Source organism: Phoxinus phoxinus, assembly GCF_949152265.1.
Source record: "Phoxinus phoxinus genome assembly, chromosome: 3".
Taxonomy (NCBI): domain Eukaryota; kingdom Metazoa; phylum Chordata; class Actinopteri; order Cypriniformes; family Leuciscidae; genus Phoxinus; species Phoxinus phoxinus.
The window spans coordinates 32,289,142-32,301,934 of NC_136878.1; the positions used below are offsets into that span (position 1 = coordinate 32,289,142).

At 37.0% G+C, this 12,793-nt stretch overlaps 1 protein-coding gene across 4 annotated transcripts in view; it reads left to right on the forward strand.

Moving 5' to 3' along the window:
- apba1a (amyloid beta (A4) precursor protein-binding, family A, member 1a) overlaps nt 1-11,995 on the forward strand; it is a 62,889-nt gene extending 50,894 nt beyond the window's left edge. For 2 of the 4 annotated variants that reach the window (XM_079606199.1, XM_079606200.1), the window contains 8 exons: nt 1,735-1,767; nt 2,548-2,634; nt 4,531-4,716; nt 5,907-6,086; nt 6,235-6,447; nt 6,590-6,709; nt 7,681-7,821; nt 8,566-11,995. In XM_079606199.1, coding sequence (XP_079462325.1) covers nt 1,735-1,767; nt 2,548-2,634; nt 4,531-4,716; nt 5,907-6,086; nt 6,235-6,447; nt 6,590-6,709; nt 7,681-7,821; nt 8,566-8,637 — 1,032 coding nt within the window. In that variant the 3' untranslated portion in view covers nt 8,638-11,995. The remainder of the gene's footprint in view (nt 1-1,734; nt 1,768-2,547; nt 2,635-4,530; nt 4,717-5,906; nt 6,087-6,234; nt 6,448-6,589; nt 6,710-7,680; nt 7,822-8,565) is intronic. The other 2 variants (XM_079606202.1, XM_079606201.1) reach the window with 1 other exon arrangement.
- Nucleotides 11,996-12,793: the final 798 nt, after the last annotated feature.

The window sequence follows — 12,793 nt, forward strand, 5'->3', positions numbered from 1 at the left end:
GAAAGTTCTGAGAACATTCCCTGTTAGCTGGGAAAGTAGTTCTAGATATTACTAGGGAATATATTAAGCAGCATAATGATGACACCAGCTCACCAACATCCAATGCTGGAGACACTTACAACTAAATCAGTCATATTAAATGCTACAAGTAATATTAGGCACCCCAATACTATAATGTAGAGTATGAAAATGGATATTGATTTTGAGATTTCTGGAAAATAAATACATTTAACAGTGTTATTAAATTGTGTGTTGATGATGGTAATTAAAAAATGTTTTCAAAATGAGCAGCACAATTAAATATCAAATATCATCTTTATATCTAAATTGATTAAAATGAATAAATAAATAAAATCCCATAACTAATGGATATCATGCATCCCTATTACCTGATCTGGTCTTCTTAGCAGTTAAGGTTGAAGGGTTCCTCAAATGAGTTTTGGTCAAATATTGACAGGGAACCTTGACACTCATTTAATATTTACAGAATACGGTAAGTCAATATGCTGTCCTTTTGTAGATTATCTGATTTAACAGTTTTGCTTAAAAGACCAAGAGTCACATTTCACATCACCTTAAAAAAAGTTTCCACTTCTCTTGTAATGGAGCTCCTTTTTAGAATTGAAAAAGTTTAATGTGGGCCAAATAGATGTCAAATCTTCGGGTTTATGCTCTTGACCCTCAAAAGATAATATGCTTATGGGTTATACAGTTAAGGATACCAAGTACGATAACTATAAAGATAACGATAAAGATATAGTTCTCAAAATCGTAATCAATATTAAAGAATAGCAGTTCACACCACAGCTATAACGGCACAGAGAAACAATATCGCTGGAATCACTTTCAGAACAATTTAGTCCAGCTGATGAACGATAAAAACATTGACAGCCAATCAGAATCCATCCTGTTGTAATGAGCTGGAGCATTTAAAGTGACAGACAAGCACGCGCTTATAAACAGAACAATATCGGTTGTATACAATAATATAGTTATCATTCTTGGTGTGAACGGGCCTTTACCACCATATTTTATTCTTGTATGAGATCGTTGTTAAAGACAATTGAAAAATTATCATAGGTTATTATGAGTTCTTTGTTTTATTGGGTCACACCTCACCTGCATGTGTGAGACACCGTACCTTCTCCCATGCACAGCCATGAGCTCAAAATGAGTGTCATCCTTGAGGATCGTTAATATAGGGGTTTTAGTAGATTGACAGTTTCAATGCGGTACATAAAACAAGTGTAAATTGCATGCATTTGGGGAGACATCTAAATCAATACACCCTGCCTCAGCTGCCATGACGTAGATCTTCCTTAGATGGCCAGTTCGATCCATTATCACAGCCTGCTGGCAAGTTTGAACTTGCTCTTAATCTGATTTCCAGCCGAGTTCATCCCTGCTTTGTATAGTTGATGTTTTATGAACAGGATGTCCCGTAATATAACACCAATAGTTGACATGTGATATTAAAAGAACAAATGGGCCACCTGGTGGATGATGGTGCAAATTGCCATGAAAACAAACCAAAGGCAACATATTATAGCAGGGTGGTGTCTGTCTAATAATCTTGGCTCGGTGTCATCTGAATCCGTTCTACAGCTGATCAAAATTCCAGTCACTTTTCAGATGCAGCTTATTGAGCAGAGAGATACCTCGAATGTGATTGGTCTTGCTGAGCTCTGCTTTATCTAACACTGTTCCTATCTCTGTTTGTTCCATGCTAAGCAGACGGCCCAGAAATTAGCCAAAAACAGGAAGAAGGTGCAGTAATTGGTCATCGGTTTGGTGTTTTGTTTTTATTTTTGTTCTTCGTCTTCTTCTTTTGCCTGGTTTCAGCACTTCAGTGTTTTCATAATTTCTGTCGCTCTGCCATTTTTCTTTTTTTCTGAATCCAGCAATGAGTCATGTACCTGTGTCCGTCCACACAGTCTGTTAGCCATTGTTCATTCCACACCAAACATTGCCTCAGTTTTATCACCAGATCTTACATGGGGAAGCCGTGGAATAAGTTAAGGCCAGGAATGTCTAGTTTGCTGGATACAGAAAATGCAAGTGATCTTTACTTTCTTCCTCTTCGTACCTGATCTTTTTCTTTCTGAGGTACTGTGCTGTGTTTGTGACTGTTTTTGAAGGTGTAAATCTGGCACAGCATGTTTTGCACTTCTCTTGGTCTTTTTTCCCCCGCTGTCCAGCACTTGGTTGAAACTCTGTTTCTCTCTCTTTCTCTTAACTTACTGAATTTCTTCAAATGAAGAACAAAACTAACCAAACTAACCCCATGCCAACTTGCAATACTAGCTGGCTTTAAAAAAAACGCACAGGTTATCAGAGTTACACAATGAAGGAGAGAGTTTAAAATAATTTGAATATCTGGCCTTAAAGATGGCAAATGTTGGAAGATGTTTGTACGCTCCTTCATGGCATCTCTGGGCCTTGTCAGCTTTCTCTCTTTCTTTCTCTCTCTCTCTCTATCTCTCTCTCTTTCTCTCTGTCAATGTCTCTCTCAGTGACTGATATTGTGTGATTTTTCTCCATCTTCAGGCTCCAGAAGGTGAAGCTCAGCCCATGACGGAGGTAGATCTCTTCATCTCCACTCAGAGAATCAAAGTGCTCAATGCAGACTCACAGGTACTTCATCACCTACACGACTTTGGTTTCCACACCTTTTTACCAAAAGTGAACAAAATACTAGAGCAGACATCACAGTGAGTCAGTATAAGTACAGAATACTTATTTGCTTCATCATGAGAAACTGAATTTTTCTTGATCTTAAAAAAAAAAGTAAAAAAAATACACACTACCATTTAAAAGTTTGCCGTGAGTAAGAATTCATTTTAATTAATACTATGTCTTAGTTCCTGTTTCCTTTATTCCAAATGCTGGTTTGTTTCTATGGTTACCCATGATCATCATCTGCATCGTGTTAATTTAGCTTGTTATTCCTGTGTTTATATCCCTTATTTTATTCTGTTTCCTGTTGGTTATTGTCTTTACGTGCTTGAAAAGCTGTTGAGATTTCCTGCTCCTACATTCACTTTGCGATTTGTTTTCTTTGTTATATTATTAAGTAAAGTTAATGCTGCTTTGAGATCCGGCCTCAACTCTTCCTTATGTCTGAGCATGACAGAATGACTGACCCTGGGACAAGAACACACTCAAGATGTGTTTTTTGGAGTGGGCTAGACGACCATCTCCTACAGTCTCCCAATGGGGAACTCCAGCTGCCCGCTGCAGCAATACATAGAGTTTGCTTTGTTGCCAGTTGGTTCCCCCCTAACTGTGGGGGAGGTCGAGGAGAACATTGACACCCAGAGCCTGAGTTAAATCCTGCTTCAGACCCAAAGCCAGAGCTTGCACCCTCCACAAACCGAGAGCCCACGCCAACCATGAACCCTCCATTGATGAAGAAGATTCTCCACTGTCTTCCCGGAGCCCAAACTAGTCGCCCAGGTGGGTCAGGAGCTAAAGCCAGATGACATGTCCATCCCTGTGGGAGTTTTGGTGGACTTGTGGTCACCATAACCATTTCTCACCTTACTGCCCACCCTAGTATACCTCGCTACTCCATTGGTTTCATCCAGCTCCCTGCCTGTTCCGGACAGTTTCCTCGATCCACTTCCAGTTCCTCTGCTGGTCGTGCCCAGCTTCCCAGCTCCTTCATCTACTCTGGCTCCTTCTTCATCGCTGGCTCCGTCCAGCTTCCTGGCTCATTCTTTATTACTGATTTCTCTCTTTCTCTGCTGGTTCCACCCAGTTCCCTGGCTTCACCCTGGTCTTCCTGGCTCCCAGCCATTACTTGGTCCTCAGATTCCCAGCTTCACCTTGGGCCGAGGCAGATTCTTAAGCCCAGAAGACCATCAATTAATCTGCTCCACTGTAGCTCCCTCGGCTCCTGCGTGGCTTGTCCTGCGGCTTCACTGGGTTCCCTCGTCCCATCGTCGCCACCTCGGCCTGTCATCCTCCTGGCTCCTTAATCCGGATTAATGTAACGTTCAGCGTTCAGTGCTTATAAAGCGGTTTCATATTCCTGATCGTACATTCAGTTTGCAATTTTGTATTCCGTGTTATTTTGTTAAATAAAATTAATGCTGCTTCGAGATCCTCAATTCTTCCTTGTGTCTGAGCATGTCAATTACTGTTTTACTGTATTTTAGTCACATAAAAGCAGGTTCGTGAGCATAAGAGTCTTCTTTCAAAAACATAAAATATTTGTAACCAAACACCAAACTTTTGAATTGTAGTGTACTAAAAAAATGATACTAGCTGAAACCTGGCTACATTTTGGTTTGATTTGATTTAAGCTTAAACAAGAAGAAAGATTTGCAAATGGGGTTTGAAAAATTCTGAAAAAGACCCAAATTAACTTTTGGCAATTTTTCTTTTCCAGTATTTTTATCTTCAATGTTTTATAGAATAAAAATATTGATTGAGGGGGGAAAAAAGAAGATATATATGTTTTGTGTGTGTAGACAGATTAAGCTTTGAGAGTTTTTCTTACCATTACAATCTTCTCCTGATTCACAGGAGACCATGATGGACCACCCTTTAAGGACCATCTCTTACATCGCTGATATTGGGAACATCGTGGTGTTGATGGCCAGAAGGAGAATGGCTCGCTCTGACTCTCAGGAGAACGTGGAAGCCTCTGACCCTGCCCAGGACGAGAAGCGGCAATACAAGATGATCTGTCACGTGTTTGAGTCTGAAGATGTGAGTTCTTCGTCCCAGCTATGTGTCAGTGTGACCTTATCAACCGGCGGCTAAAGGAGGCTGTCAGGGCGACAGTTTCAATTAATTGCTTTTAGGGGTGTAACAATATATCGTGCCACAATATATCGCAATACAAAAATGCAACAATACGTATCGTGGATAGTGACAATATGTATCGTGGATAGTTCACCCAAAATAGAAATTACTGTATAAGAAAAAAATCATGTTTTCAGAGTTTTAGTGTCAGTACTACATTAAACTACTATATAATGTTGATTATAATGTATAATAATGCAATGGTCAGCTTCAGAATCATGAATATTTTTATTCTGGTGTCACCATTGTCCTTAAATTACAAGCACCAAATCCAAACCTGTTCATTTAAACCCACAATGTAATATCAAAGTTAGCATTTTAATCAACAGTACATTTTTTGTTAACCTTTTATCATATGTCTTGGGAGTATCGCAATAATATCGTATCGTGAGTTCAGTATCGTGATATATATCGAATCGTGAAATGAAGGTATCGTTACACCCCTAATTGCTTTAGCATTATAAAACGATATATTATAAAATGGATTTACACACATTGTTGCGGTTGATGAAAGCAATAAGCCACTCTTGGCTGTTTATTACAGTGGTTTTACGACAGTTAAGGGGAGTTCAACCACAACACACAACAGCAACTCCCTTGCATATTCACCCTTTGCACTTTTTCCACATTTAATCATCCATATTTGGCCCAATTTTTCTCAGTCTCCTCACATTTTTCCCCCCAGCATGTTCAGTATTGCAGTCACTGGTCATTGTGGTAGTGACCTCTAATAGCATTAATCCAGATGGTGTTCCTGGGCATCTTGCTGCGTGGGTTGAATCAGTAGACGGGAAGTGACCTTTTCTCTGTTCGGCTGCAGAGGCTATTTGAATTTAAAGAGCCCGTATATGTCACAGCGTATGTCTCAGCACAGTGTACAACAGTGACATGAGGGCAAAAGATGTGTATGCGACTATCCTGTGGGATGCCGCCCTTGTCGTCTCTTGACCCATGTGTTTAACTGGCATCTTTTTTTAAACTGCTGCTGTCCTTTAAAAATGGTTGGATAAATCAAATTGTATTTATGCAATGTAATATTTGTTATTCCATATAATATTAGTTGTTCATTTTACCTGATTTCTATTTGTGCTCAGGCTCAGCTCATAGCTCAATCCATCGGCCAGGCTTTCAGCGTGGCATACCAAGAGTTTCTGCGTGCCAATGGCATCAACCCAGAGGATCTGAGCCAGAAAGAGTATAGCGACCTCCTCAACACGCAGGACATGTACAACGATGACCTCATTCACTTTTCCAAGTCCGAGAACTGCAAAGATGTAAGTGGACAGCACATGCCTTGTGGAAACAGAAGATTACTGTGAAATTTTGAGAATTTGCCTTGATAATGTCAGAATTATCAGTAATGTTGACTAAATCGTGTTTTAGCAGTGATAAAAGTGGTGCGTATGTGTCTGTGCACTACAGGTTTACATAGAGAAGCAGAAGGGAGAGATTCTTGGGCTGGTGATTGTAGAGTCGGGCTGGGGCTCCATCCTTCCCACAGTTATTATAGCAAACATGATGCACGGCGGCCCGGCAGAGAAGTCCGGCAGGCTGAACATTGGGGACCAGATTATGTCCATCAATGGCACCAGCCTGGTGGGATTACCCCTCTCCACCTGCCAGACTATTATCAAGGTACAAGTGGACTTTAAGTACACTTTATGTGCAAAAATATTGTGAATTTCAAAGATTTCATTCTAATTCTCATTCACTGATTTTATTTTTTAGCCAATTCTTCTACATTCAATGTATTGTGTCAAACATATTGTTCTTCTAGGGATTGAAGAACCAATCCAGAATAAAGCTTAACATTGTGAGATGCCCACCTGTGACCACTGTCCTCATCAGAAGACCAGACCTGAGATATCAGCTGGGATTTAGTGTGCAGAATGGCATTGTAGGTATCTTGGATTTATACCAAAAAAAATAGAAAAAAATGTGTCTATTGATAGCAAATCTGAAATTAATATTCATTTTTCATACTGTATATTATAGTATTTAGTGTTTTATTTTTAATTTATGTAGAAAAAAAGAGTAAATAATTTTAACAGCCATTTATCAGCCTTAAGATGAAAATATTGTTATTGACCTTTATTGTTATTTATACTTTAATGTTGTAGTAGTTTGTAATCAGTGCTACAGTAATTTTTGGTCACGTTTTAGTTTTGGGTCCAGCTCTCACTATTAACTAAGTATTAACTATGACTTTTGCCTCAAACTCATAATAACTGCTTATCGATAGTTAGTAAGTAGTTGTTAAGTTTAGGTATTGGGTAGGATTTAGGGATGTAGAATATGGTTATGCCGAATAAGGCATTAATAAGTGATTTATATAAGCACTAATAAACAGCCAATATCCTAGTAATATTCATGCTAATAAGAAACTAGTTGATAGTGAGATTTGGACCCTAAACTAAAGTATTACCAAATGTTTTTTCAATAGTGACTTGACTTTTAAAGAGTCTGAATCAAGGTTATTATAGTTAACTAAAACAAAAACAAAAACATTTTGTTACTTTAATTAAAATAAACGTTAACTAAAATAAAATATAAACAACTTTATTCCAGCTAGTTGCCATTTCTCATTTTCATTTAGTTGAATTTGATTAGCTAAAACGATAAAAAATAAATAAATCAACATAATAATAATAATAAAATAAATCAACATAATAATAATAATAAAATAAATCATAAACACAGTAACTAATAAAAATGACAAAACACGCTTACTAAAACTTTAACTAAAATTAAAATGGAAAATACAAAAATATAAATGTATTCAAAAGATTTAAAAAAAACTATAATAGTATCTCAATGCTACTATAATCTGGTCTGAAGTACAACTTGAATGTATTTTGCATCCTCCAGATTTGCAGTCTCATGAGAGGAGGGATAGCTGAGCGCGGTGGGGTCCGTGTCGGCCACCGGATCATTGAAATCAATAGCCAGAGTGTTGTGGCCACCCCTCATGAGAAGATTGTACACATTCTGTCTAATGCAGTCGGTGAGGTAAGTTTGGGGAGCACGATCGAGCTCCACACCTGCCTAACAACATAATATTTTTCACATCACTAATTCTCCAATGAGGTAATGACCCTATTTATTTAAATTATGATCACGAAACTAGTTGGCACCCGGTTTAGCTCCGTTTCATGTAGCTCACAGCCTATCAACAGTGGCCCAAAAAGGGTTTTGGACACTTTTCTCAGAAGTTATTTTTGCAATGACTTTTAATCAACCAGTGCCAGTGTGATTTTGGTATGAAGTCAATTCCCTCAAGTTCACACAGGTGTCCTATCAGAGGAACCACAGGTGTTGCTCATCATGATAACTAATGTTTGACAACCAGAAAGGGTCAAAATAATTTGGGTACGCTTCTACAACAACAACAACGTACTAAAAACTGAAAAGTTTTTCTTTTGCGCTTTTCACATACAGACGACAACGTGGTGAAAACGATCTCCGTTCATATGGATCCGCGGAATGACCAAAATTGATGTATTATTCATGCCAGGCCAGTAGTTGGCGATGTCACTTTGTAAAGAAACACTACGCGCCTGTAGACTGAACACGTAATACTCGTGTCGTGCGCATGACATCACCATTTTCACAAAAACTCCCATTTTCAAGTGTTTGGTCATATCGCCCACCACTAGTTCACACTTATATATTTTCACGTTTGGCTTGAGTGTCTAAATGTTTTTTTTGCGGTCACTTGAACCTGACTCTCACGTTTCGCCCCACTCTGAACAGATTCACATGAAGACTATGCCGGCTGCCATGTACCGCTTGCTAACAGCCCAGGAGCAACCAGTTTACATCTAAAGCTACAACGCTTTCTCAAGCCTCCTGTCCCGTTGTCACCAGATATAACCTTAATCTTGATGTGAAAGTGTCAGGCCTGTGGACTGGTGACTGTGATCGAATCCACTGAAGCTCTGCTCAACATGGCTCTCCATGACTTCACTGCCTCCCCTGAGCTCTTCATCTGTTCTTTTCTGTCGCTGTGAGTGAGGTTGCTGTGCTGTGTTGTTCCTCTCTGTGTGCACTGGAACGAAGCAGAGAGAGCGTGTGAGAAATATTTAAAGAGCCCCATCACAGGAAATGGTGTCCTATTGAAACCAGAAACAAAAAGGAGTTTGCCTTACCATTCTTTTTTTGCTGTTATTTATTCGAGCTTGGCTGTCATCAAGCGTTTTAGATTCAACTTTAATTTTTAAGGGCAGCTGTTAGTCTGAAAATAGCAAACTGTAACTAACTTTAATTCATGAAATGGAGTTTGAATTGGTCACAACTTACAGGATTGTTGAATTTGAATTGGAACGGCGGGAAAATACGTTTACTGAATTGCAATTTCAAAGACATTAAGCAGTTATTGACTAGCTTGCCTACTTATGTCTATATATTTCCTCATATGTATATTGTATTTTTCTTAACTGAGGAAATTTTAAATTAATACAGCCACCAAAATTCTTATTTAGCTTAATTTAAATTAACCTCAAAATGTACTTTGGCAACGTTTTTAAAAAAGTGACATCTTTTGACTGGATAATATTGTAAGTAAACTAGAGCATTCTGGGAAATGTAGTGTTTTTCAATTATGGTCCATAAAATGAAAGTTAATTTATTTGATGTAATGTGTTATATATACATTTCGAACATTGTTAATATTATTTAATGCTTCTAAAAATAGCTCACATGTTGCATCTTTGATTATATTTATAGGTAATTGATACCGAAACACGAAATACACTTACATTTCTTTAACTTAAATTCAAATCTGCATCCTGTTTGCTTAGAAATGGACCAAACCATTGAGTCCTGTGAAAAGTGTTTTTTTTTTTTTAACACAGTTCCTATCAAAATGACGATGAGCTTTTTACTTCATGGGAATGTCTAGTATACGTAGGAGTATATAGTAGAGCACATAGAAATTGTGGATGAAATGCCTTACAGAATGATGATGCCATATTTTGAAGAAAAAAAGAAAGAAAAGAAAGTGTTTTGGAAATATATGGAGGTGCATTTTGGAGATTTGAGAATAGTTGATGTTGTTTGAACGGGACACGTTTTGGACAAGCTCTTTAAATAAACATACACATAGCGGTATATTACAGTCAGGGGAAAGTGTCCTAAAAATTAACCATTGTGTTTTACTGTTTTTTCTTTTATTTAATTGATGTGCAATATTTTTTGTTGTTTTTGTAAATGAATCCATTCCATATTTTTATGCACAGAAAACCTTCCTTTTTGTCTTAAGCATCTGTACATGAAATAATATTGCAAATTAAATATGCCCATATTAGTAGCATTTTCTTTTAAACATTTATACTTGGAAAAAAAAAAGTTTTTTGACATTTTCAAGATGGATTTTTTTCGTTACGGTCTTAATGTTTAATTCATGTGTGCTACTTTTTCACTTAGCGTTTTTTGTTTCCACTCAAAAACAGAATGTGTCTTAACAGAACTGTATTCTGAAATGAGCTTCAATCTGGTACATTTGAGCTGGATTTGCAAGTGTGTATGACTCAGTATCCAGTATATTGTTTTAGTATAGAGCATCTCAAACATGGACCGATTGAAAACTGACCGTGTTTCCAGAGATTTGTCCTCTCAGACAAACATTATAGTACCATCTGTGCGAGAACCTCGGCATGCTTTGGCACATCTCCATTATTACTTACTACAGACTGTCTGAAGGCTGGCAAATATCGCTATATGTGATTTTGCATCTGAAGAAAAAAACAAGCAGAAAATGTCTTAGAAGAAGCTTTGTAACCACTCTCCCCATATTTTACCATTAAGTGTACTTGCGTGTTGCCTGGAATTCTTTTGAGAACACACTCACGCATTCGCAAAGGTATCTTTTACCATCAAATGATTGTTACAGCAATGTAGATTACATCACTATCTGATGACATTTCTGCAGTTGAATCTGTATTGATACTAGAAATATTGCGAGGAATCGTATTGCTCTGCGACGGCTGTATTTGATGGCATTCTGGCTCTTTCAGATGTAATCGTGGCGCTGATAAGAAATGATACTTCTTGTTGCTTAAAATGTGAATTTCACCCCACAATATGACCTCATCAGCACTGTATTATTTTACTAATTGAATCAAAAGTCATTAACACAGAGGAAGGGCCTCATGTTTTATTGATTTTTTTTGTGTGTGTGTGTGAAGCATGATCTCTTTGTATGCATTGCTATTTATTCTTGTAGTGAGTGTGATGTGTGATTACAAATGACTTCATCATCATCAAATAAAACCAGCTAGACACTTTCATATATATATATATATAATATTATATTTATTTACATAATATATACAGTATATCCAATGAATATATACCATGTGTACATTAAGAAAAGTAAACTGCAAAAGTCTTTGACACCAGTGTGCTACTATTTAATATTTTATTTTGAAGGGGCATCGTCACGTCATGATTGAAATCCGCAGGCTGAATAACACTACCTTTTGCCATAATAATGTAATTGGTCTGCTACCTACCACCATAGCATCTTCCCATATTTATTGTAAAAACATGTTGTCCAGTTTTACGCTGAAATGAAACGGTGACAGTTTAGACGGTTACGGTTTTTTTTAAAGCTGTAATATTAACGCATCAACCTAGTGTCCCAGACTTCTGCACTATACAGTACAAGACATTCTGTGTCCGCCTCAGAATAATGTACAAGCTTTAATAAGGGATGGATTGAATTTATTTAGTAACGGAGAAGCAAAAACAAGTGGCTTAATGTGTTATTAATGACACCAGGTATGAAATATCAGTGTACGTGATATGTAACCCTGGATTTGCAGAGTATTGGACGGATTCCCACCTCAAGACTCGTACTGAAGTAGAAAAGAAACTGTGGGTTTGATTAGTATTTATAATGCACTTGCTCTGAATGTAATTACAATTATATGTTTGTCACTGTCTAAAAGTAAAAAACACACTTTCTGTAAAGCAATAGCAAAGTTTATTTATTTGCTAGCTTCTCTGTGATTGAACTATTTAGACGCATTCCTTTACCATAGCAGGAATGTTTGTAACAGTATTTACACTATTAAACCAACTACTGAGAGCGTATATTACTAGAATGTCTCTTTCATCTCACACACGGTCAGCATGGTTTTCAGTTACTGGTCATCATCACCCAAAAACGGTAGCTGTTGTGTATTTTCCCCGAATAAGAGACAATGTGCTGTGTAATGTGCTCAAATACACACTACTGGTCAAAAGTTTGGGGTCGGTAAGGTTTTTTTTCCTGTTCTTATGCTCACCGAGGCTGCATTTATTTGATAAAAAAAAATACAGTAATATTGTGAAATATTCTTACAATTTAACAGAACTGTTTTCTCTTTTAATATATTTGAAAATGTAATTTATTCCTGTGAAGGCAAAGGTGAATTTTCAGCATCATTACTCACTCAATTCTTCAGAAATCATTCTAATATGCTGATTTGATGCTCAAGAAACATCTCTTATTATTATCAATATTGAAAACAGTTGTGCTGCTTAACATTTTTATGAAAGTAGTTTTAGGATTCTTTAATGTATAGTACGTCATTTATTTGAAATATAAAACTCGTATAACATTATACATTTCTTTTCTGTCACTTTTGATTATTTAATGCATCCTTACAGAGTAAAACTATATAAAAAACACGTATTTATTTTAGTGTCATTGTTACATGTAGTCACTATAGTAATAACTGAATTATGCATAATTACATGCAACTGACCCTAAACCAAACCCTCATCCTAACCCTATAGTAAGTACATGTAGTAAATTATTATTTAGTACTTAAATGTATAATTAAACTAATAATGACACCGTAAGGAAAAATCTTACTGACCCGAAACTTATGAACGGCAGCACATAATTAGAGAAGTTTAGGTAACACTTTACTTTAAGGTGACGTAGTTACACGCTACTACATGTTCTAACAATATAGTAATAACAGTAAATTAT